At 39.0% G+C, this 23,340-nt stretch overlaps 1 protein-coding gene across 6 annotated transcripts in view; it reads left to right on the plus strand.

Annotated features, from left to right (window-relative positions):
* TPK1 (thiamin pyrophosphokinase 1) overlaps positions 1–23,340 on the plus strand; it is a 465,159-nt gene that overhangs the window by 149,501 nt on the left and 292,318 nt on the right. For all 6 annotated transcript variants that reach the window (XR_011387489.1, XM_051849818.2, XM_051849810.2 and 3 more), the window contains one exon: positions 18,850–18,919. Coding sequence is in view for 5 of the 6 variants with exons in the window: in XM_051849818.2 (XP_051705778.1) it covers positions 18,850–18,919 (70 nt within the window). In the remaining variant the exon portion in view is untranslated. The remainder of the gene's footprint in view (positions 1–18,849; positions 18,920–23,340) is intronic.

The following is a 23,340-nucleotide window of genomic DNA, read 5'->3' on the forward strand; positions in this document are numbered from 1 at the left end:
ATCTTATATGAAATATATTTCTTATTAATTTACACTTTGTGCCTTGGGTTTTAATACAGGCAAAAATATATGTAGATAAAATAAATGTTTTTAAGCAAAAAATATTTCTGAAAGAATCATTGTTTCAGAGTTTTGGGTGATTTATGTGTAACATGTGAAGTGTAAGATATAAAAGTGTTGTTCATAGTGGTGAAAATAGTTTAAAAACACATATCTTCAACACAAAATAGATTACAGACTTAAATGTAAGACCTGAAACTATAAAACTCTTAAAAATAAAACATAGGGGAAAAGCTCTGTGACATTGATCTTTGCAGTGATTTCATGGTTATGACACCAAGAACAAAGCCAATGGAACAGAAAAATCAAAAAATGAAACTACTTCAAATTCCAAAGATTCTGCACAGGAATGGGAACAATCAGCAGGGTGAAAACACAACCTATGCAATGGGAGAAAATATCAGAAAACCATGTTTCTGATAAGGAGTTAATGTATAAAGTAGATAAGGAACTCCTATAACTCAATAGCAAAAAAATCTGCTTATGAACCGACTAAAGGACTGTTTTTTACTGTGTAAATTTAAAATGTATAACATATTTTGATATACGTATCCATAGTCAAATGATTGCTACAGGTATGGATTTTAAAAGATATATCATCTCCTCTAGATAGCTTTTTTTTCTTTTTTGTAAGAATATCTAAAGTATATTCTCTGTTCTCTTAGATAATGGATAAAGGACTTGAATAGAACTTGAATAGAAGCTTCTCCAATGAAGACATACAAATGGCTAGCAGGTTTAGGAAAATATGCTTAGCATCACTATCAAGGGAATGGAAATCAAAACTACAATGAGATAATCAAATAAAAGGATATATAAATCAAAACTCACATCTGTTAGGATGGTTATCAGATATAGAGAGATAAGATGTTCTTAAGATTATGGAGAAATTGGAACCCTCATATACTCTTGGCAGGAATTTTGCTGCTGCTATGAAAAACAGTATGGGCGCGCCTCAAGTAATTGAAAGTAGAGCTCTCATCTTATCCTGAAGTCCCACTTCTGGGCATTTATCTAAAAGAATTGAAATCAGAACCTTGATGAAATATTAACATTCCTATGTTAACTGCAGTAGTATTTATAATAGCCCAGATATGGAAACAACTTTGTGGCCCATTTACTGATGAATGGATAAAAAGAACATGGATATATAATGGAATATTATTTAGCCTTATAAACAGAAGGAAATCCTGTAATATGTGAGAGCATGGGTGAAACCTGACAATCTTGTGATATTTGAAATAGACCAGTCCTAGAAAGACATCAACATCTAAATAGGTCAAGTCCCAAGATGCAGAGAGTAGAATGATGATTGCTATGGATTGAGGGTGGAGGAAATGGGGGAATTACTGTCTAATGGGTATAACTTTTATATACACCAGAGGAATAAGTTCTAGAGTTCAGCAGTGTACCAAACCATGCCAGTGGCTAACAGTACAGATGCGCAGTCCACACCGTGCATATGGCTGACAGTAGACAACAGGGTCTACACAATACAGATGCACAGTCCACACTTTGCCTATGGCTTCAGTACAGATGCACAGTCACAAGTGCCTATGGCTGACAGTACACATGCACAATCTACACCATGTCAGTGATTCATAGTACAGACTTATAGTCCACACCATGCCTATGGTTGACAGTACAGACACATAGTCCACACTGTGACTATGGGTGACAGTACAGACACACATCTACACCATGCCTATGGTTCACAGCACAGATGCACATTCCACACCATGCCTATGATTCACAGTACAGATGCACAGTCCACACCATGCCTATGGCTAACTGTACAGGTGCACAACCCACACCTTGCCTGTGGCTGACAGTACAGACGCACAGTCCACCCTGTGCCTATGGCAGACAGAACAGACGCACAGTCCACACTGTGCCTATGGCAGACAGAACAGACACACAGTCCATACATGCCTATGGCTGACAGTACAGATGCACAGTAAACATCGTGCCTATGGTTCACAGTCCAGATGCATAGTTGACACCATGCCTATGCCTGACAGTACAGAGGCACAGTCCACACTGTGCCTATGACTGACAGTACAGATGCACAGTCCACATCATCCTATGGTTCACAGTACAGATGCACAGTAGATGACGTGCCTATAGTTCACAGTTCAGATGCACAGTCCACACCATGCTATGGCGGACAGTACAGCCACACAGTCCACACCATGCCTATGATTCACAGTACAGATGCATAGTAGACAACATGCCTGTGGCTGATAGTACAGACGCACAGTCCACACTGTGTCTATGGTTCACATTACAGATGCAAAGTCCACACCGTGCCTAAGACTGACAGTACAGATGCACAGTCCACACCATGCTGTGGCTGACAGATGGCTGACAGACAGTACATATGCACAGTTTACGCCATGCCTATGGCTGACAGTATAGATACACAGTCCACACCGTGCCTATGGCTGACAGTACAGATACACAGTCCACACCGTGCCTATGGCTGACAGTACAGATACGCAGTCCACACTGTACCTATGGCTGACAGTACAGCCACACAGTCCACACCGTGTCTATGGCTGACAGTACAGGTGCACAGTCCACACCATGCTATGGCTGACAGATGGCTGACAGACAGTACATATGCACAGTTTACTCCATGCCTATGGCTGACAGTATAGATACACAGTCCACACCGTGCCTATGGCTGCCAGTACAGACACACAGTCCACACTGTGCCTATGGCTGACAGTACAGATACACAGTCCACACCGTGCCTATGGCTGACAGTACAGGTGCACACTGTGCCTTTGGCTGACGCTACAGATGCACAGTCCACACCATGCCTATGGCTGACAGTAATGATGCACAGTCCACACCGTGCCTATGGCTGACAGTACAGATACACAGTCCACACTGTACCTATGGCTGACAGTACAGCCACACAGTCCACACCGTGCCTATGGCTGACAGTACAGGTGCACAGTCCACACTGTGCCTATGGGTCACAGTACAGATGCATAGTTGACACTGTGCTTATGGCTGCCAGTACAGACACACAGTCCACACCGTGCCTATGGCAGACAGAACAGACGCACAGTCCACACTGTGCCTTTGGCTGACGCTACAGATGCACAGTCCACACCATGCCTATGGCTGACAGTAATGATGCACAGTCCACACCGTGCCTATGGCCGACAGTACAGATGCATAGTCCACACCGTGCCTATGGTTCACAGTACAGATGTACAGTCCACACTGTGCCTATGGCTGACAGTACAGATGCACAGTCCACACTGTGCCTGTGTTTCAGAGTACAGACACACAGTCCACTAAAAGGATAGATCTGATGTGTTCTTACCACAGTGAAATTTAAAGATAAGGGTGGATATTTACCTAACAGTTAAGATCCCGTGTCTCTCACCAGAGCGCCTGGTTTTCTTGCCAGGTCTTGCTCCTACTTCCAACTTTCTGCTAGTGCAGACCCTGGAAGGCAGCTGGTAATATCTTAGGTAAGAGAGTTACTGCCAAACATGAGGGAGACTGGACTGTGTTCCTGGCTCCAGCTTCAGTCTGGCCTCCCTGACCATGGTAGCATTGGGAGAATGAACCAGCATTTGGGGGAAACTCTTAATTCTCCTTTCTCTCTTCCTTCCCCCCAGATCTCATTTAAAATAAAAAAAAAAAAGATACTAAATAAGTTCAGGAGATCTATTGTACAGCATGTTGACTATATCCAGTGATGATACATTGTGCCCTTCAAACATGCTACGAGGGTACATATTAAGTCTTACTAGGGGTGCTGTTTGGCACCTCATTGCCATTCCCAGAGCAGCGGGGCCTTGGCCTAGAGGTGGTTGTGGGTCGCTGTGTCAGAGAGACCAAGACAGCCACCCCTCTCCTGCCACCCCTGTGGGAGCGTGGGCATTGGCCGGCAGGGTTCACAAACCCTCCCTCGCCTCCCCTACCCCAGCATCCTCTGCCTTGCCAGGCCCAGCCCTGACCCTGAGCCTCGACCTCCTCACCCACAGTCACCACCGCCACGGCAGGACTAAAAAAAAAGTCTTATTAGCACAAAAATGATAACTGCGTGAGATGATGCATGTTATTTACCTAAATTAGTCCTTCCATAGTGTGTATATACTTTAAAGCATCGATTTATACACAGCAAATACATATAATTCGATCTTTCAGGTTTCAAAAAATAAAACAAAAAGTCACTTCTGTAGTATGTGATAGTGAACCTTCTGCTGATTTTTGTGTGGTTGAATATGTATTCTGGTATTTCACAAGCGATTAGCACTTCCTTTTTTATGTGTCATTGCTAGTAGGTTGTTTGGGATGCTTATCCAGAAGGGATACGGGGCTTTTCTCAGAGCGAGGCTAAGTCATACGGGTGATAGAGTTGGCTGAAGAGAAGGATTTGGGTATTAAGAGGCTTACTGTTTCTCAGGCAAGGGAGAGAATTCTAGCTCAAACCATGAATTTTTACAGATCAGAATGGTGTCAGGTATATAAAGACTAATTGAATTTTGGGTGTACTAGAAGAGAAAGTTGTATGTTAGGAATAAATAAAATTTTGATATTTCAAGTTATTTAGCTCTTCTTGGGCTCGGACATTGGTGAGATTTTTCACCTTTTCTTTCCCTTAAATTAGCTATAGGCATCTTCGACTCCAGCCTGACAAAATATTTCATTCCTTCTCCTAAGAATGGAGAAGGATCTATGTGATTATTGCTCCCTAACTCTATATGTCTAGTCTTCCTTTTAGGACTACTGTTGGTTTAAAAATTATAATTTATCTGCTGGCATTGTGGCACAGTGGGGTTAACTGACACTTGGGGAGCCAGCACTCCATATCAGAGTCCTGGTTCCAGTCCCAACTAATTTACCTCTGATGTGGCTTCCTGTTAATGCTCACATGGCAGAACTGGGTGAAGTTCCTGCCTCCAGGCTCAGCCCCTTCTGTTAGAGGCATTTGGGAGTGAATCAGATGATAGAGTCTCTCTCCATCATGTTCTACTTTCCAAATAAATAAAAACATCAATAAACCTTTTTGTTAAATGTTTATGTATTTATTTGAAATTCAGACTTACAGAGAATTGGAGACAGAGAGAGACGGAGAGAAGTCTTCCATCTGCTGGTTCACTCCCCAAATGGCTGCAACGGCCAGGGCTGGGCAAGGCCAAAGCCACTGGCCAGAAGCTTCATCCAGGTCTCCCACATGTGTGCCTGGGACCAGGGACTTGGGTCATCTTCGGTTACTTTCCCGGATGCATTAGCAGGGAGCTGGATCAGAAGCAGAGCAGCCAGAACTTGAACCAGCACCCATATGGGATGCCAGTGCTTTACTAGCTATTCCACAGTGCTGGCCTCAAATAAATCTTTTAAAAATAAGATTACATTATAATTCATACCTCTTATGAGACATTTTTAATTTTTTTATCTTTTTATTTTTTACTAATATATACAATTTGTTTTGAGGTAACATGAGGTTTTAATAAATGTACACGTTGTATAATGTTAAAATCAGGAAAAACATAGCTGTCAAATGAAGCATTTGTCATTTCATTTTTGTAAAAACATTCACAACTCTTCTAGCTTTTTAAAAATATGTATATATATACTGTTCACTACTGTTTTCTGTAGTCACCCTACATGCTATTGAACACCAGACTTCTTTCTTCTATTTAACTATAACTTGGTAGATTGATCAGCCATTCTCCAACCTTCCCTCCCCCCCCCTCCAGCCTCCAGTAATCACTATTATACTCTCAGCATCCATGAGATCAACTTTTTAATTTTTATATATTTTATATGTTTTAAATATTTTTATATTTTATATTTTTACAGATTTATTTTATTCAAAAGGCAGAGTTACAGAGAGGAAGAGGCAGAGGCAGAGGCAGAGAGAGAGAGATCTTCCATCTACTCGCTCACTCCCCAAATGGCCCCAGGCCAGGGCTTCGCTGACTGAAGCCAGGAGCTTCCTCCAGGTCTCCCACATGCATGCAGGGGCCCAACCATTGGGCCACCCTCTGCTGCTTTCCCAGGTGCACTAGCAGGGAGCTGGTTGGGGAGTAGAGCAGCCAGGACCCGAACCTACACCTTATGGGATGCCCGAGTTGCAGGCAGGGGCTTAACCAGCTACACTGGTTAAGTGCAGGCCCTGAGATCAACAGTTTTTAGATTCTATATATGCTAAGGTTATGCTGTACTTATATTTCTGTGTCTGGTGTGCTTCACATAATAACATCTAATTCCATCCATGTCAAAAATGACAGAATTTTACAGTTTTTTGTGGCCGAATTATTATGCAGTACATATCACATTTTTGTCATTCATCTGTTGAAGGACACAGATTATTTCCATTTCCTTGAGATTGTGAATAGTACTGAATAGACACAGGATTGCAGAGGTCTTTTCAATAGAATGATTTCATTTTTGGACATGTGATGGGTCTTCAGAAAGTTGATCTAAAATGTGTATTATCATTTGATTCCACTTTCACTTTGACTTCTTGAAATCCCTTGGATACAGAGTAGAGGGATTGTGGGATCATATGGTATTCCATAGTTAGTTTTCTGAGGAACATCCATAGTGTTTTCCACAATGTCTGTACCAACTTAAATTTCTTCCAGCTGTGTGCAATGGATTCTCCTTGTCCTGCGCAGTACTTGTTATCTTTTCTCTTTGATAATAACCATTCTAATTGAAGTGAGATGATACCTCATGGTGATTTTTATCTGCATTTCCCTTGAATAGTGTTGTTGGGCCTTTTTTCATGTAACTGTTGCCCATTTGTATGTCTACTTTGAAAAATGTCTGTTTAGATCTATTGCTCATTTCTCAATTTATTATTTTATGTTCTTTTTTTCTTTTACTACAGAGTTGTGTTCCTTAAAAATTCTGATTATTAACTCCTTATCAGGTATATAGTTTGGAAATATTTTCCTTCATTCTGTACATTATCTCTTCACTCTGTAGGTTGTTCACACTTTTTTTGGCTATGTCTTGTAAAAATGACTTAACAGCTTAGTGTTTAAATGTTAAGAGTGATAAAATGTGTTTTCTTTGATCCAATCCTCATTCCTCATAAATAATCACCAGTAAAGAGTTTCTTGCATGGAATCCAAGGGTAGTTTTGAGTGTGGATTAACCTACCAACAAGACGTGACTGACTTCATCCATCACCAAGGTTGCTTAGCTTCAAGGAAGGTATGATTCAGGTAGCTTTGATAACAGAAACAAGTTCTAGTCATTTTCCAGGAATCGCTTTCAATGTTCTGTGCAACCCAGTGATATTTGTATTACCCTGGAAGTCATAGATTCTATTCTGGGGGCTCTAGCTTTTACCCACTGCTTGCTGTCCTGAGTTTCCCTAGGAGTGTGAGACCAGTACCCATACTGGCCACTGATTACTTGATCCACAATCATGATGTAAACACCTTGACCTGGTTCTTAGTTTTTGTATACCCACATACATTTTCTGATTTGACCAAAGGTTACTAAAACTTTTAAAATAAAAATATAGCTCCATTTTTTGGTGATAACATAATAAGGTCATGCTGTAGATTACCAATATCAGCTGATGGCCATATAAATTTGTCACTTTTTTTATGATTTCATACAATGTCACAGTGGATATCCTTGTACTTGTAAATTTAGCAAGTATTTATATATACAACATAGACTTTCTGGATCAAAGAATGTGCACATATTATATTTATACATCTACCAAAATGTCCCTCAAAATTATAGTCTTATCATCATGTAAATGTTTCTTCATGCAACTTCTAGTTTTATCTATGTTGCCTCTCTCTAGTTCATGACATTTTTTTGTGACTTTTATAAAATAGACACAGTTATCTTGATTTTGCATTAGAATCAGAATCCTTGAGATTCATTCAAAATCATAGGACTAATAACTGGCTGTTCAAACACTGGAATCAAAATCAAAATCTTCTATGTCTGGTTTTCTTTTAGTTAACTAACTAAAATATTTCTTTGGTTAAATTTTCTTTCTTCTACCTTAATACTTGGTACTAATTTAATAGTTTACATTGCAGGAAGTCAAATTATTTCTATTTAGATTTATAAAAAAGAATTTTATAGCATTCTAGTTTATTTGATTTTATTTTTAACATTTATTTATTTATTTGAAAGGTAGAGTTACACAGAGAGAAAGAGTCAGGTAGATCTTCTATCCTCTGGCTCACTCCCCAAATGGCTGCAGTTGATGGAGCTGGGCCAACCTGAAGCCAGAACTAGGAACTTCCTCTGTGTCTCCCCAGAGTACAGGGCCCAAGTACTTGGGCCATCTTCGACTGCCTTCTCAGGCACGTTACTAGAGAGCTAGATTGGAAGTGGAACAGCAGGGACATGAATTGGTGCCAATATGGGATGCAGAGCTACAGATGGTTTCTTTACCCACTGTGTCATAGCACTGGCCCCAAAAGAAATTTTTGAAATAGCCAACTCATCTATAATTGTGAGTAGAACTCTTTATTTGTCAATATCATTAACCTTCATTATGCCAGGTTCTTAAAAAATTAATTTAAGGTATATTTAGCATAATTACTGGTATATGATGGTATATTAAAATTAATTTAAGGTATATTTAGCATAATTACTGGTACTGATAAAATATACAGTTTCTGTAGAGATTTTAAACATATTTTAGTCTTCAGGTGTTTATCAGCCTTATGCATAGCAAATAATGGATCATTCCTTGAAGGAATAGGCCACTGCACCAACGTGTGAGACCTGGAAGAGGCTCCTGACTCCTGGCTTTGGATCAGCCCAGCTCTGGCCACTGCAGCCATTTGGGGAGTGAGCAAGCAGGTGGAAGAACTCTCTGTGTCTCTCCCTGTCTCTCTCTGTAACTCTGTCTTTCAAATAAATAACCAAGTCTTTAAAAAAAAATATAACTGATACAGTAATGTGTATTCATTAAGGTTGGGATGCTTTAAATGATGATGAAATGAATATGTTTTTGAGACAGATTTATCAAAAATATCTTATTTTAGAATGTCCTAGGCCGGCGCCATAGCTTACTAGGCTAATCCTCCGCCTGCGGCGCCGGCACCCAGGTTCCAGTCCCGGTTGGGGAGCCAGATTCTGTCCTGGTTGCTCCTCTTCCAGGCCAGCTCTCTGCTGTGGCCCGGGAGTGCAGTGGAGGATGGCCCAGGTCTTTGGGCCCTGCACCCACATGGGAGACCAGGAGGAAGCACCTGGCTCCTGGCTTTGGATTGGCGCAGCGCACGGGCCGCAACGCGCCGTCCGTAGCAGCCACTTGGGGGATGAACCAACGGAAAAAGGAAGATCTTTCTCTCTGTCTCTCTCTCCCTCACTGTCTAACTCTGCCTGTCAAAAAATAAAAAATAAAAAAAATTATAATAAAAAAATGAATGTCCTCAACTTCTGGTTCCTTTAGTTTATCAGTTTAATAATGATATGTGTTCCCTTCTACATGTTTCAAATTGCTACATATTATTATTATTACATATTATTATACGATATACATATTATATGTATATATGTTCATTATATACATATATGTATAATATACAGTATATTATATGTATATATTACGTATCTTACATATTATTGCATGTTATTATTTATTTCAAAGATTTTATTTTACAAATGCAGTCTTTTTTTTTTTTTTAATTTAACAGAGTTAGACAGTGAGAGAGAGAGACACAGAGAAAGGTCTTCCTTCCGTTGGTTCACCCCCCAAATGGCTGCCATGACTGGAGCTACACCGATCTGAAGCCAGGAGCCAGGTACTTCTTCCTGGTCTCCAATGTGGGTGCAGGCGCCCAATCACTTGGGCCATCCTTCACTGCCTTCCCGGGCCACAGCAGAGAGCTGGACTGGAAGAGGAGCAATGGGAACTGGAACCCGGTGCCCATATGCAGTTTTATTTATGTATATGGGAAATATTTGAAATGGAGAAAAATATTTTTATTTACAAGACTTAAAAGAAGTAGAATATATATTTTTATGTTTTATTGACTACAGTGTAGTCTTAAGGGCAGACTAGAACTTATTTTTCACTTCAGATACGTTGAACCTCTACTCCCAAGTATTTGTGATAAGAGAATATAAATCGTGGTTGTTTTATCTCCCTTTGCCATTTAAAACAGGATTCAACGTAGACAAAATTACTTCCTTTGGTCTAGATGTTTCTCTTTTCATAAACTATTCTAAAAATATCTATTAAAGTTTTGTTAGAAAAAATAGAAATTAGAACAGGTTTCTTTTATTGTAAAAGGAAGAGCTGAAATGGATTTATTAATATGCAGCTTTACTGTGTTGAAATTTTTTTTCTTGTTAATTGTCTTTCTATTGCAATTTGGTGCTTTTCTGTAGTGCTTATTACAGTCCACAGTGTGTTACATATGTGAATACTTGCTTCTGTTTCCATTGTTTCCACTAGATTGTGAGCCTGAAGACTTGGAACTGTATGCTATTGATCCTTCTATTTTATTTAGGCACTAGCACATAATAGATATAATTTCTGTATTCAGTTACTCTCTGCTAAAGAATACATTATGGAAATTTGACGAGTTATTCTAATGGATAAAACTTAGCTGGTCAAAACTACTTCTTACATTTTCATATTCCTTCAGGGAATGGTTTTTACATCAGAAGATTCCTTGTACTTGTTAGTCTTGTTTATAGTGAATTGTTTTATATACTCTGAGGATAATGACTGATAATTTACCATCTGCTTCTTTTAATTGGTCTTCAATCTCTTTAATCAGTTCTTTTATGCAGTATTTTATATATGAGATTTTTCTGCATTAGCTGTTAATAACCTTGATGTTTAAGAAATGTACACTATATTGTGTGTTCTTTTGCAAGTTGAGTTTTTTTTTGCATAATTTGCATTTGGGTGCCACTCCTTATATTGAGAGGTATGTTGTGAGTAATTGGTAAAATGAGATGTTCCTCTTAGATATCTATATAAAAAGAAACCTTTTTGTTGTTACATTCTAAGTAGCTTAAGCTTTTCTTTTCTAGGAACACAGTCTATTATTTTCCTCTAGTAAAAATTCAGGAAGAAGACTAATGTTTCTTGAATGCTTACTAAGTCCAGTATTTTTTTTTTTTGCACAGGGAGAATTAGACAGTGAGAGAGAGAGACAGACAGAAAGGTCTTCCTTTTTCCATTGGTTCGCCCCCCAAGTGGCCGCAATGGCTGGCGTGCAGTGCCGATCTGAAGCCAGGAGCCAGGTGCTTCCTCCTGGTCTCCCATGCAGGTGCAGGGCCTAAGTACTTAGGCCATCCTCCACTGCCTTCCTGTGTCACAGCAGAGAGCTGGACTGGAAGAGGAGCAACCAGGACAGAATCTGGTGCCCCAACCGGGACTGGAACCTGGGGTGCCGGCGCCGCAGGCGGAAGATTAGCCTAGTGAGCTGCGGCACCTGCCATACTAAGTCCAGTATTGTAATGAGCACTATCTGTGATTATTAAATCGTTACTTGCTTAATAACCTAATTTTATGGATGATATTATCTTTGTTTACAGATGAGGAAGTTGAAGCAAAAGGGGATAATTCTTTTTTTAGTTGGTTTTTATTTCTGATAATATAAAATCAAGAAAATAGTTTCACATATTATGAAATTATTTAAAAATACATTGGGACTTCTATTTCTCCCAAAGTCAGTTAGATATCCTTTACAATATATCACCTGCTATTAAACAACACAAAATTTTGAGGTAAATTTTATAAACACTCTAAATGTATAGTTAAATTTGCAAGAAGTTATGGTGATTTTATAAGTGCTATAAAATGAAGAAGCAGCTCAAAAAATGCTCCTTCTGAAATTGTCAGTCCTAAGCCATTTGCTTCTCTTTGTGACTTAGTGGCTTTGGTATTAACAGCAGTGTTGGGCAGGAGTCAAATCTTTGGTCTATTAAGTATGAAGAAATCCCCTTAATATCCCATTAAATTTCTAATATCCCTGCACCCATACCATCCGTATACCCCAGGAAAATAGAGTTTGATCTGAAGCCATTATGGAAAGGATACTAAAAAGCAGAAGGAGATATAAAATAGAATTCAAAACATGAACAATGGGCTCTCAGACTGAAAAAAGATCAGTGTGGTGGGCATTTGGTCCCATGGTGAAGGTGATGCTGGTTTTGTTCTATATCAGAGCCTCGTTGTGATCCTTGGCTTCAGGTCCTGACTTCATCTTCCTCCTGGTTCAGACCCTGTGAGGCAGCTGTGATTGCTCAAGTGATTGGGTTCTTGCCACCCACTTGTAACATGAGGATTGAGTTTCCATTTCCTGGCTTCAGACACCCAAACCCCTGTCTTTTTTCAGCATTTTGGGAGTGAATCAGCAGATGGGAGCTCTCTCTGTATGTCTTTCAAATAAATAAAAAAATTTAAAAAATTAATTATCAGAATGACTGTAAACTTATTTTTTTAAATAGGCAGAACTCTACAGTCTGATTTCTGATCTTTTATTAAACCTCTTTAAATTTTTTTCATTTTTAATTTTTAAAAATTCTTCTTTATACAGATTTCATGTATTTCATATATATGGATTTAGGATCATAGTAATACTTTTACCCTACTTTCCCTCCTACCCACACTCCAACCCTTCTTTCTTCTCTCTCTACTATTCCCAAACTTAATTTTTACAAAGACCTACTTTCAGTTTACTTAATATTTGTTAGGTTAACCCTACACTAAGTAAGGAGTTCAACAAATAGTATGAAGAAAAAAAGGGTTTCTCAACCAAAGAGAAAAGGGCTGTAAACAATAATTGAATCTCAAAATGTCCATTTCACTCCAATACATTATATTTTACATACTCTATTAGTTACCCCAGATCAGCAAAAAACATATCTATCTTTTGGAGACTAGCATATTTCACCAAATTTAATGGTCCCCAATTGCATCCATTTTATTATAAAAGACAGGATTTCATGATTTTTATTGGCAGAGTAATATTCCATAGTGTATATGTACCTTAGTTTTTTAATCTAGTCATTGGTTAATGGGCATCTGGGTTGATTCAATATCTTAGATATTGTGAGTTGAGCTACGATAAACATGGGAGTACAAATAACTGTTTCATATGATGATTTCATTTTGCTTGAGTAATTTCCCAGGAGTGGGATGGCTGGGTCATATGATAGGTCTATATTCAGATTTCATAGGTATCTCCATATGTATTCCACAGTGGCTGCACCAGTTTTCATTCCCACCAACAGTGGATTAGGGTACCTTTTCATGCACATCCTTGACAGCATTTATTATTTGTAGATTTCTGTATGAGAACCATTCTAATCAGGTGAGGTGAAACATCATTGTGGTTTTGATTTGCATTTCCTTGATGGCTTGTGATCCTGTGCATTTTGCATGTTTCTGTTAGCATTTGAATTTCCTCTTTAGAAAAATGCCTGTTCAAGTCCTTTGCCCATTTCTTAACTGGATTGTTTATTTGTTGCTATTGAGTTTCTTGAGCTCTTTACAGATTCTGGATATTAATCCTTTATTGCTTGCAAATTTTGCAAATATTTTCTCCCATTCTGTCAGTTGCTTCTTGACTTTGTTTAGTGTTTTCTTTGTAGTGCATAAGCTTGTCAGATTGATGTAATCCCATTAGTCAATTTTAGCTATTATTGTCTGTGCTTCTGGAGACTTTTCCAAGAATTCTTTGCCTATGCCAATGTCTTACAGAGTTTCTTCAATGTTCTCTGGGAATTTTATGTTATCAGTGATGTCAGGTTGTAGATTTAGATCCTTGATCTATTTTGAGCTGATTTTGTGTAAGGAAGGCATTTCATGCTTCTGCTCATGGAAATCCAATTTTCCCTGAACCATTTGTGGAAGACCCTGTCCATTTTCCATGCATTGTTTTTATCTCCCTTTTCAATCATTAATTGGTTGTAGATGCTTGTATTGATTTCTGGGGTTTCTATCATGTTCTGTTAGTCTACATGTCTATTTCTGTGCCAGTACCAGGCTTTTTTGATTATAACTGTCCTGTATTATGTCTTGAAGTTTGATATTGTGATGCCTCTGGCTTTGTTTTTGCTGTTAAAGATTGCTTTAGCTATTTGGAGTCTGTTGTGTTTCCATATGAATTTTTGCATTGTTTGTCCTAGATCTGAGAAGAATGATGTTGGTATTTTGATTGATTTATTGAACCTGTAAATTGCTTTAGTAGTATAGTCATTTTGATGATATTAAATCCAGTTCATGGACATGGAAGATTTTTCCATTTTTTGTGTCTTCTTCTATTTCTTTAATGTTTTGTAATTTTCATTGCAGAGATCTTTCACTTCTTTGGTTAAATTTATTCCAAGGAATTAATTTACTTTTGGCAATTTTGAATGAGGCTGATCTTACAAGTTCTTTCTCAGTGATGGTATTGTATGTGTATAGAAAGGCTATTGATTTTGGTTTGTTGGTTTTATATCCTGTAACTTTAGCAAACTGTCTTAGGAGTTCTAGTTATCTCTTAATGGAATCTTTTGGTTCCCATGTATACAGAATCATGTCACCTGCAAACAGGGCTAATTTGAGTTCCTCCTTTCCAATTTGTGTCTCTTTGTATGTTTGGACTATGCTTCTGTGGCTTCTAGGAGACTCTGTTCTTTCATTGAATACCCAGAGGCATGGGTGTGGCCAGGGAGTTCTGGTCAGTGCTCCAGGGTTCCGCGAGTGTTCAGTGTGACACTCAAGCTGGGTGCTGTAGATCTCCTCTCTTAGCAGCAGAGGGGAGGGTGTGAACACATCAACCTCACCACCTCTCTTCCAAGGTGACCAGTGCCCAGGGTTAGCCCACAGTGGACACAGTCCCTACCCATGCTATTGCATGATCTGCACTAGGGACCTGTGCTGTCTTCAGTGTTTGCGTGGAACGCTCAGCATGACCCACCCCAAGAAGTCAGGGTGCTGTGCCCAAGACCCAGCTGCACCCCAGGCCCTAACGTGCAGTCACAGTGCCAAAGGCTCCCACAGTAACGGGTTGCAGAGGATCTCCTCTCTGTCCTGCAAGCCTGCCCCATCCATGAAGAGAGCAGTCAATTCCAGAGCCACCTGCCTTTGGGTGCTCTTCTTGGCAGAGCCTGTGATAGGTTGAGAGGATGGGGGGTACCTCACCATCTTAAGTGGGTACCAGGTCCCTGTCAACACTCCCAGCCAGACTCTAAGGCAGATAAAAATGTGAATTTCTCACTATTTGGGCAGGTGCCACCGTCTGCTCTCACCTCACTGTCAAATGCTGTGGGTGCACACTTTCCATTCTCCTCCACGGTGTTCTTCCTGCTGCAAAATTTCCGATGCACACTCCTCTCCAACTCTCCCCTGGGAATGTTAGGTAGGAAGTCAGATATGAGCTTATGTGTGTGTGACAAAGGCCTAAGGAGACATTTAGGTCCAGCACATGCATCTCAAAGTCATCCCAATAACCTTCCAGGGGCAGCCCAGTATTTGCATCTTGCCCTGCCCCCTTCTACCCCATAACCTGCCAGGTGGGGGTCCCCGCCCCTTCTGCCTGCTAACCTTCCAGGTGCAGCCCTCACACATCCTACCAATCTTCCAGGAGGTCCCGCCCATCCTTCCTCTAACCAGCCAGGCTTCCTCCTGTCTGATAACTTCAGGGGGAAAACTCAAATAGGAATTTTTCCTATTTACATCCAAAAAGTCCTTTGTTCTAGGAAGACCAGAGGCAGCAAGGCAAGGCCCATCCCCTTAACCCCCCACCCCCCACCCCCTGCCTCATCCAGGCTGAGCACTTGGCCCTCTGCCTCTCTGCTGAGCCGCCCGCCTGGCCTGCCTAGGTGTACTCTCTCCACTCAACCATGTAACCTCGCCCTCCCCCAGTTTGAGTGACTGGGCACTCTCTCTCAGGTTCTGTCTGGAGAGGTGCCCATCCGTTCTTACGGATGTCCCTTCCCTAATAAACCTTGCTGTTTTACTTTCCACTACTCTCTGTCTCACACCTGAATTCTTTCTTGCGCGAAGACAAGAACCCTGCCCTTCACCGGTAACAGGAACTTTCTCTGCTTTTTTCTGCCATCTTTCCCTAGTCAGAATCATCATGTCTTTTCCCTATTTAGCCATCTTGGAATTCCCAACTTAGGTGTTTTAAACAGGAGACTAGACATACCTGAAGAGAGACTTTATAAGTTGATAGAAAGATTTGGAGAAATTACCCATATATACAGAGAGAAGAGAAGAAAAACAATAATACTTTGAGAAATAGGAGGGGCAGAATGAGATTGTCTAAAAATATATTTAAATCGAATACCCAAAGATAGATAGCTAGAGAGAATGTGTGATAGGAAATGATTGAATTCAAATGTGTAAGAATTTTCCAGAACTGAAGACATAGATCCTCAGATTTAGGAAGCAACAATTAATTCCAAATAAGAAATATGATAGTGAAATTTGAGACATCAAAGTCAAAGGGAAGATCTTAAAAGTAGCTTAAGAGATAAGGCAGGTTACATGTCTAGCAAATGGGTTGATAGTCTAAAATTAGCAGGGTAGCTGTGGATACCAGAAGCCAGGGTACTAATATTGTCTAAGTTCTTGCCAGTTTAAGGTATTGTACTTAGTTTCTCTTTCAAAAATGAGGTCAAACTATGTGTATTTATAGCCAAACAAAAAGAGTGTTTGCCTGCAGGACAGCCTTACAAAATATGCCTTAAACCTGGCAAAGGGATATGGGTCTGATGTTTCAGAAGGTTGTTAGGTCCACTGAAAATATTTGAGACAATTCCAACATTTTTCATATAGTTCCATGACATCGCACCTTGCTGGATGGGTTAAATTTGGGGAAAATTTCCTCCATAGAAATTGTGGATTTCTTTCAGTGTAATTTAGTAGTATCTATAAATTTACACTTCTAAAACAAATCATGTATCATTTACTGTCTTTTAGATGCTATATGCAATTCAAGTATTATATGTTTCAAATATAGAAATTATACATAAGGGAATATACATATATACCCCACATCCAATTTCACCTTTTTAAAAAAGTATTTATTTATTTATTTGAAGTAAGTTATAGAGAGGCAGGGGCAGAGAGAAAGAAATCTTACATCCACTGGTTCACTCCTCAGATGGCTACAACTGCCAGAACTGAGCCAATCCGAAGCCAGAAGCCAAGAGCTTCTTCCCAGGCTCTCATGTGGCTTCTGGGGCCAAGGACTTACACCATCCTCCACTGCTTTTCCAGGCACGTTAGCATGGAGCTGGAACAGAAGTGGAGAAGTGGAGACTCAAACTGGTGCCCACATGGGATACCAGACTGCAGGTGGCAGTTTACTTGCTATACGCAGCGCTGGCCCTCTATTTTCACCTATCTATATAATTATTTCTAATTTTGTTAAATTACTTTGTCAGTTGATTCTTGGCACGGACTTTAGTTTGTTGTGCCCCCAGCCTTTTTGTACCATTGTAGGAAGATGCTTAAAGTGGACACCTTGTTGGGGCCAGTGCTGTGGCATAGTGGGTAAAGCCACCACCTACTGTGCGGGCATCCCATATAGGCGCCAGTTTGAGTCCCAGCTGTTCCGCTTCCAATCCAGCTCTCTGCTATAGCCTGGGAAAGCAGAAGATGGCTCTAGTCATTGGGCCCCTGCACCCATGTGGGAGACCTGGAAGAAGCTCCTGACTTCAGTTCAGTGCAGCTCCGGTCCTTGTGGCCATCCAGCGAGTGAACCAGCTGATAGAAGACCTCTCTCTCTCAATCTCTCTCTCTCTCTCTCTCTCTCTCTCTCTCTCTCTCTCTCTCTCTCTCTCTCCGGCCCTTGCGGCCATCCAGCGAGTGAACCAGCTGATAGAAGACCTCTCTCTCTCAATCTCTCTCTCTCTCTCTTTCTCCCTCTCCCTCTCCCTCTCCGTCTCTCTCTGTAACTCTGACTTTCAAATAAATAAGTAAATCTTAAAAAAAAAAAAAAAAAAAAAAAGAGAGAGAGAAATCCTGTTATACTGCCTGAAGACTTTGGCTAACTCCCTGTTCGTTTAATGCTTTTCAGTGTTCAATATGAGCTGATGCTAAGGTACTGGATATATCTATGAAAATTAGAAATCACAGTGATAGCACCTGCAACAAAATTGCATTCCATGCACTGAGAGAACTTGAAGGAGCTATTATTACCAACATCAAAATCCATGGCAGTAGCAGGGGGGAAACGTGAGAAAGGAAGAAACAAAAATTCAAGTTGGAGAAATGACAGGTTTTGTTTGATTTACTTAGCATATTGCAACCTGTGTCCAACTTTGTACCACCTTCACAAGATTTACATTGTTCACATATTATCTAAATAATAATTTACTTATGTTCTAAGATCAACTATTGATTTGTTTAAAAATAAATTTTAAAATGACAATAAAAATGGAATGTCATCATACCAGCCATAACAAATATCTATGAAAATTAAGAGAAAAGAATGTAATAATTATTTGTTGTTGCCTGTTATTGAATTCGAGGTCTTCCTTCTGTTATACAGGAGGGAAAAAAAAGTCTTAAGAAATATGGAAGATCTGCTAGCACTATAAGCAGTCTTTTCCTTTACTGAATCTGAAGGATTGACAGAGACAAAAAAGAAATAGACTTTGTCTCCAGGTGACTCTGCCTTGCCCGTCTTGGGCTCTGCGGAGTCATGTTTAGTGCTAGCAGTGTTGCTAGCTGCAAGTGAAATGACTCAGGGAGGTCAGTGTGACGGTATGTGTGTCTGAGTGTCATTTTTCTAATATTTGTCATGTGAAAGACATTGTGTTCTGCTTCCTGTGTTGAATAGTTTTTGTTCTTTCTTTTTAAAGCTCTTTTAAGAGCCTGTGCTGATGGAGGTGCCAATCGCTTATATGATGTCACAGAAGGAGAGAGAGAAAGGTATGCATTCTCTTGGTCTGTGTCTGTAGTAACACTAACTCTGCTCTTCTTTATTTTCTTCTTTGCAAATGGACAGTTCATTTCCCTTCAGATTTGTTTACAGAAAACTAAATGAGAAAGAATGAGCTCTTTAACTGTTATATTATGCCTTTTTTGGAATGGTATCTCTTAGTAGAATTAGGCCCATCTACTGTTATTTTTTAAACCCTCATTCTGCTATTTCCAGACCTCGTTAAATAACATTATCAAATATTGTTATTTGTGAGGAAATTTCAAATGACAATTTGAGTTGTTATTCAGATACTTTAAGTGAATAAAAAACTGATCTTATAGAAAATAAATATATACGCAGTGGTAGAAACTGAGATTTTATGTTAGTGTTGGTAAAACACAGTATCATTTGCTCTAACTTAATTACTTCTCAGTTAGGCACACATACATACTTTAAAAGATAAATAGTTTATTCCTTAGTGATTTGCTGTCTGCACTTTGTTTTTTTCTGATCTTTGCATGGTGAACCATTTTTAGATAAGAGAATGTATTTGATGGGAACTGATTTTAAATTTAGCTCATTGACAAGCAGTTTGTAGTCCAACCCCTTGGCAAATACAAAAGTTTATAGTGTAGGTATAAGTCGAACTAGTTGTGAAATGTGGTTCAATCTATATCATATGTGTTATTGAATACATTGAAATGTTTATAGCTTGAGAAATCAGTACCTTGCTGCAGGAAATACAATATATATGCTATGATGTAGTATACTCTAGGTATGCATTCAATGTACATATTTTGAAATGATTTGTTTTTCTTTATGGCATTGAAATGTCTCCCTTCAGTTACTAATATTGAAGCTGCGTTCTGAAAGTAACTGGAGATTTATAACAGGAAGGTATATTTACTTTGTTGTTGGACATGCTAATGCTGGAAACTGGATGTATTATTAAATATAAGGGGACCAGTGCTGTGGCTTAGCGGGTAAAATGGCCGCTTGCTGTGCTGGCATCCCATGTGAGTGCTGGTTCAAGTCCCGGCTGCTCCACTTGCTATCCCACTCTCTGCCATGGCCTGGGAAAGCAGTGGAAGATGGCGCAAGGCCTTGGGCCTCTGCACCTGCATGGGAAGACCAGGAGAAAGCTCCTGGCTCTGGATTGGCGCAGCTTTGGCCAATGTGGCCAATTGGGGAGTGGACTAGAGGCTGGAAGACCTCTCTCTCTCTCTCTCTCTCAGCTTCTCCTTCTCTCTCTCTCTAACTCTGACTTTCAAATAAATAAATAAATCTTGACAAAAATAGATATAAGGTGGTAATAACAATGCAAGAGGCTATTTAAATTCTTAACATTTTTGCTTTTTAGTTTGTAACTTTGCAGGGTTTTTTATTGTATTCGCTAAGACCTGATATAAAAAATGTGTATAAAAAGACTCCAGTATGTGTTGTAAAAATGGTCCTCAACCAGTACATTCAGATAAGAGTATGATGCCTATGATGCCAACGTTATAAATTGTGTATTGCTTGCTCTGTGTCTTCAGCTTGTTTACTGTCAAACAATCTGATGCTGAATACCATTTCTCTAATGGTAGCTAATGCTTGTGAACCTAATTATAACTAAAACTGTGAAAGGATATTAACACAGTGCTTCTCAACTGTTCCTTGATCATAAGAACCAGCTAGAATGCTTATGAAAATATATAGATTTTTATACTGGTTATTTTTATTTGATTGGGTTAGACACTAATAAGAAAGAAAACACAGGAGACTTTTATTCACATTTGAAAGCAAAACAGATTACCATATTTAGGGAAAGATTACCACTATTAATTTAAAAATAATCATCCCTAATATTTCTCAAGACATTTATGGGTAGTTTTGTAGAAGTCTTCCAATAAGATTTATATAACTCATCTAACAGCCATTTGTCCATTTATGGAGATGATCAAAAAACCAATATGCTTTTCATTGATTTCCCAGTGGTAATAAGGTGTTTACAGTGATGCACACTCTGATGTCTTGAACAGGGCTGGCTTGTGTTAGGGTAAAGCCTCTATTAGGAAGATGAGTGAAACTAACGGCCTCTTGTGGGAATTAAATCCTTGGACTAAATCTCATTAAATCCGAATCCTACCAAGTTAAACTAATTGGATTCAGGTGACTAAACATAATTCCTATCAATTGTATTTTTAACCAGAAGGCTTCACAATGTAAAAAGACAAAATATTCATGAGTCTTAGAAAGCCAATATATAGTTTGTGGACCACTGCTTGCCTTGTTCTTACCAGTTTATTTATTTATCTAACATTTATCTCTAAAACATAAAGCCTTATGCAATAATTATGCAATAACACATAAATTCTTAGAAACTCAAATCCAGTTGGAGATGAAATGAAATATTTAGTTATTTGATGGGGAAAGAAGGAAGAAAGACGTAAATAAGAATGGGGAAGTGGATTGACAGAGGGGTAGAATTAAGGCAGCAATCAGTTGTAGCACTGCTTTCTCCCTTCTTTGGCCAAGGAGGGCAAAAGCCGAGGGCACTGATTCCTTGTCACTACCTCCGAATGCCACTGGACGATCAGGTCTAGATCCATGCCTGGAGATACAGGGCCCTGGACAGAGTCTGGAGGGAACCCAGGCCTCCTCCTATCTCTCCTTAAACTGAAAGAAAAGGCGAGGTTGAAGTATGGGAGGTGATACTGGCAAGACCTACAGGGAGATGCCAGAGGTTATGATACCTCTGGAGATAGCACCTCAGACAGGCACTAAGACTGTGGGTCACCGGGGAGAAAAGCAGAGATCAAGAGGAGAACCGTAAGAAGAGGGGGTTCTCTCTGAAGACCAAGGGAATGGAGTCTCCATATGAGTGAGCATGCCACCTGGTTAGATGCCACTGTGATATCTTCTGAGTAGAAACATGACTCAAAAGAGGGTATTTGATTTGTCTATTATCAGTTAGTAGAAACAGCATGTCTGCTTATCCTGAAATCAAGAGAGTCCAGGAGTACTAAATGTTCTCCCATTAACTTGCTTTCAGAATAATGAATTAGTGCCCTAAAAGACTCCAATGGAAAATAATTTTTATTTTCAGATTCACACCCTTAGCTTATAGAGAGCCAAGATGGGCTTCATTCTCTCTATTGTTCAAATTGTCCCATCTTTTGTAAATGAGAACTCTTTAAGTTGGATACTATATCCCTCTTTAAAAGTTACATAATTAAAATATATATAGATATAATGTTTGGGTATAATTGGCGTACAATAAAACGTCCAGGCTGTGCATTTAATTATATAAGTTGTTTGAGATTTTTGTACAGGCTTTTATCTATCAAGCGATGAGAGATATAGAACATTTCCCTAAACTCAGAAAATTCTCCTTCCCTAAGGCAACTACTTTCTGATTTCTGTCCCTATAAACTCCTTTTGTTGGTGAATTTCATAACAAAAGAAATAATACAATGTGTAATCTTCTTCTGTCTTGTTTCTTCTGCTTAACAATTTCTTGAGATTCATTCATGTATTAGTAATTCTTTTTGTATCACTTAGTTGTATTCTACTGTATGAATATAGACAACTTGTTCATTCACCTGATGCATATTTGGGTTGTTTCCTGTTTCAGCTATGACTAATGCTGTTTTGAATATTCCTGTCTAAATGTTTCCATGAGCATGTATTTTCTCTTTGGTAGACAAATGAGAATAAAGTTTCTGGGTCATAGGGTGAAGATATGTTTAACTTTCTAACATTTAACATATCTTTTTTCCCAAAGTAGCTGCATCAATTTATATCACATTTACTGGGAGCAGTTTCCCCGTTTCTCCTTGTACTCACCAATATTTTTTGTTTTTCTTTTGATTTTAGCCATTTAATGATTGGCATGGAAACTTGTGGTTTTAATTTGCACTTTCAGGACAAAAGATGTTTAGAATTTTTTATGTATTTATTGACCACTTGTATATCTTTATTTGTAGAGTCTAATTTATAGTAATTCATGTTGTAATTTTTACTAATTAAATTAATAAAAAAGACTAGTCATACTCTTAGATCCAATCCTATACTGGATGTATTAGAACATTCCATTCTATTTTTTTTTTTATTTTTTTATTTTGGTTAGAAACTTTAACATGAGATCTAATACCTTGACACATTTTGAAGTATGTAATATATTATTGCTGACTCTAGGTAAATTGTTTTCCAGAAGATGTAGCTTATCGATTTACTGTAATTTTATGTCCACTGATTAGTAATTCCCTGTTTCTACTTCCCTCAGCCCCTGGCAACCACCATTTCTACAGTTTGACTCTATTTTAGGTATTTGTTGTAAGTGGAATCATGCATTATTTATACTTTGGTGACTGGCTTATTTCATTTAGCATAATGCTCTTAAGGTCACATCATCCTTTGCAAATGTTTATCTGTTTGTTTCAACTCA

The sequence above is a fragment of the Oryctolagus cuniculus genome, chromosome 3 (assembly GCF_964237555.1).
Source record: "Oryctolagus cuniculus chromosome 3, mOryCun1.1, whole genome shotgun sequence".
Classification (NCBI taxonomy): domain Eukaryota; kingdom Metazoa; phylum Chordata; class Mammalia; order Lagomorpha; family Leporidae; genus Oryctolagus; species Oryctolagus cuniculus.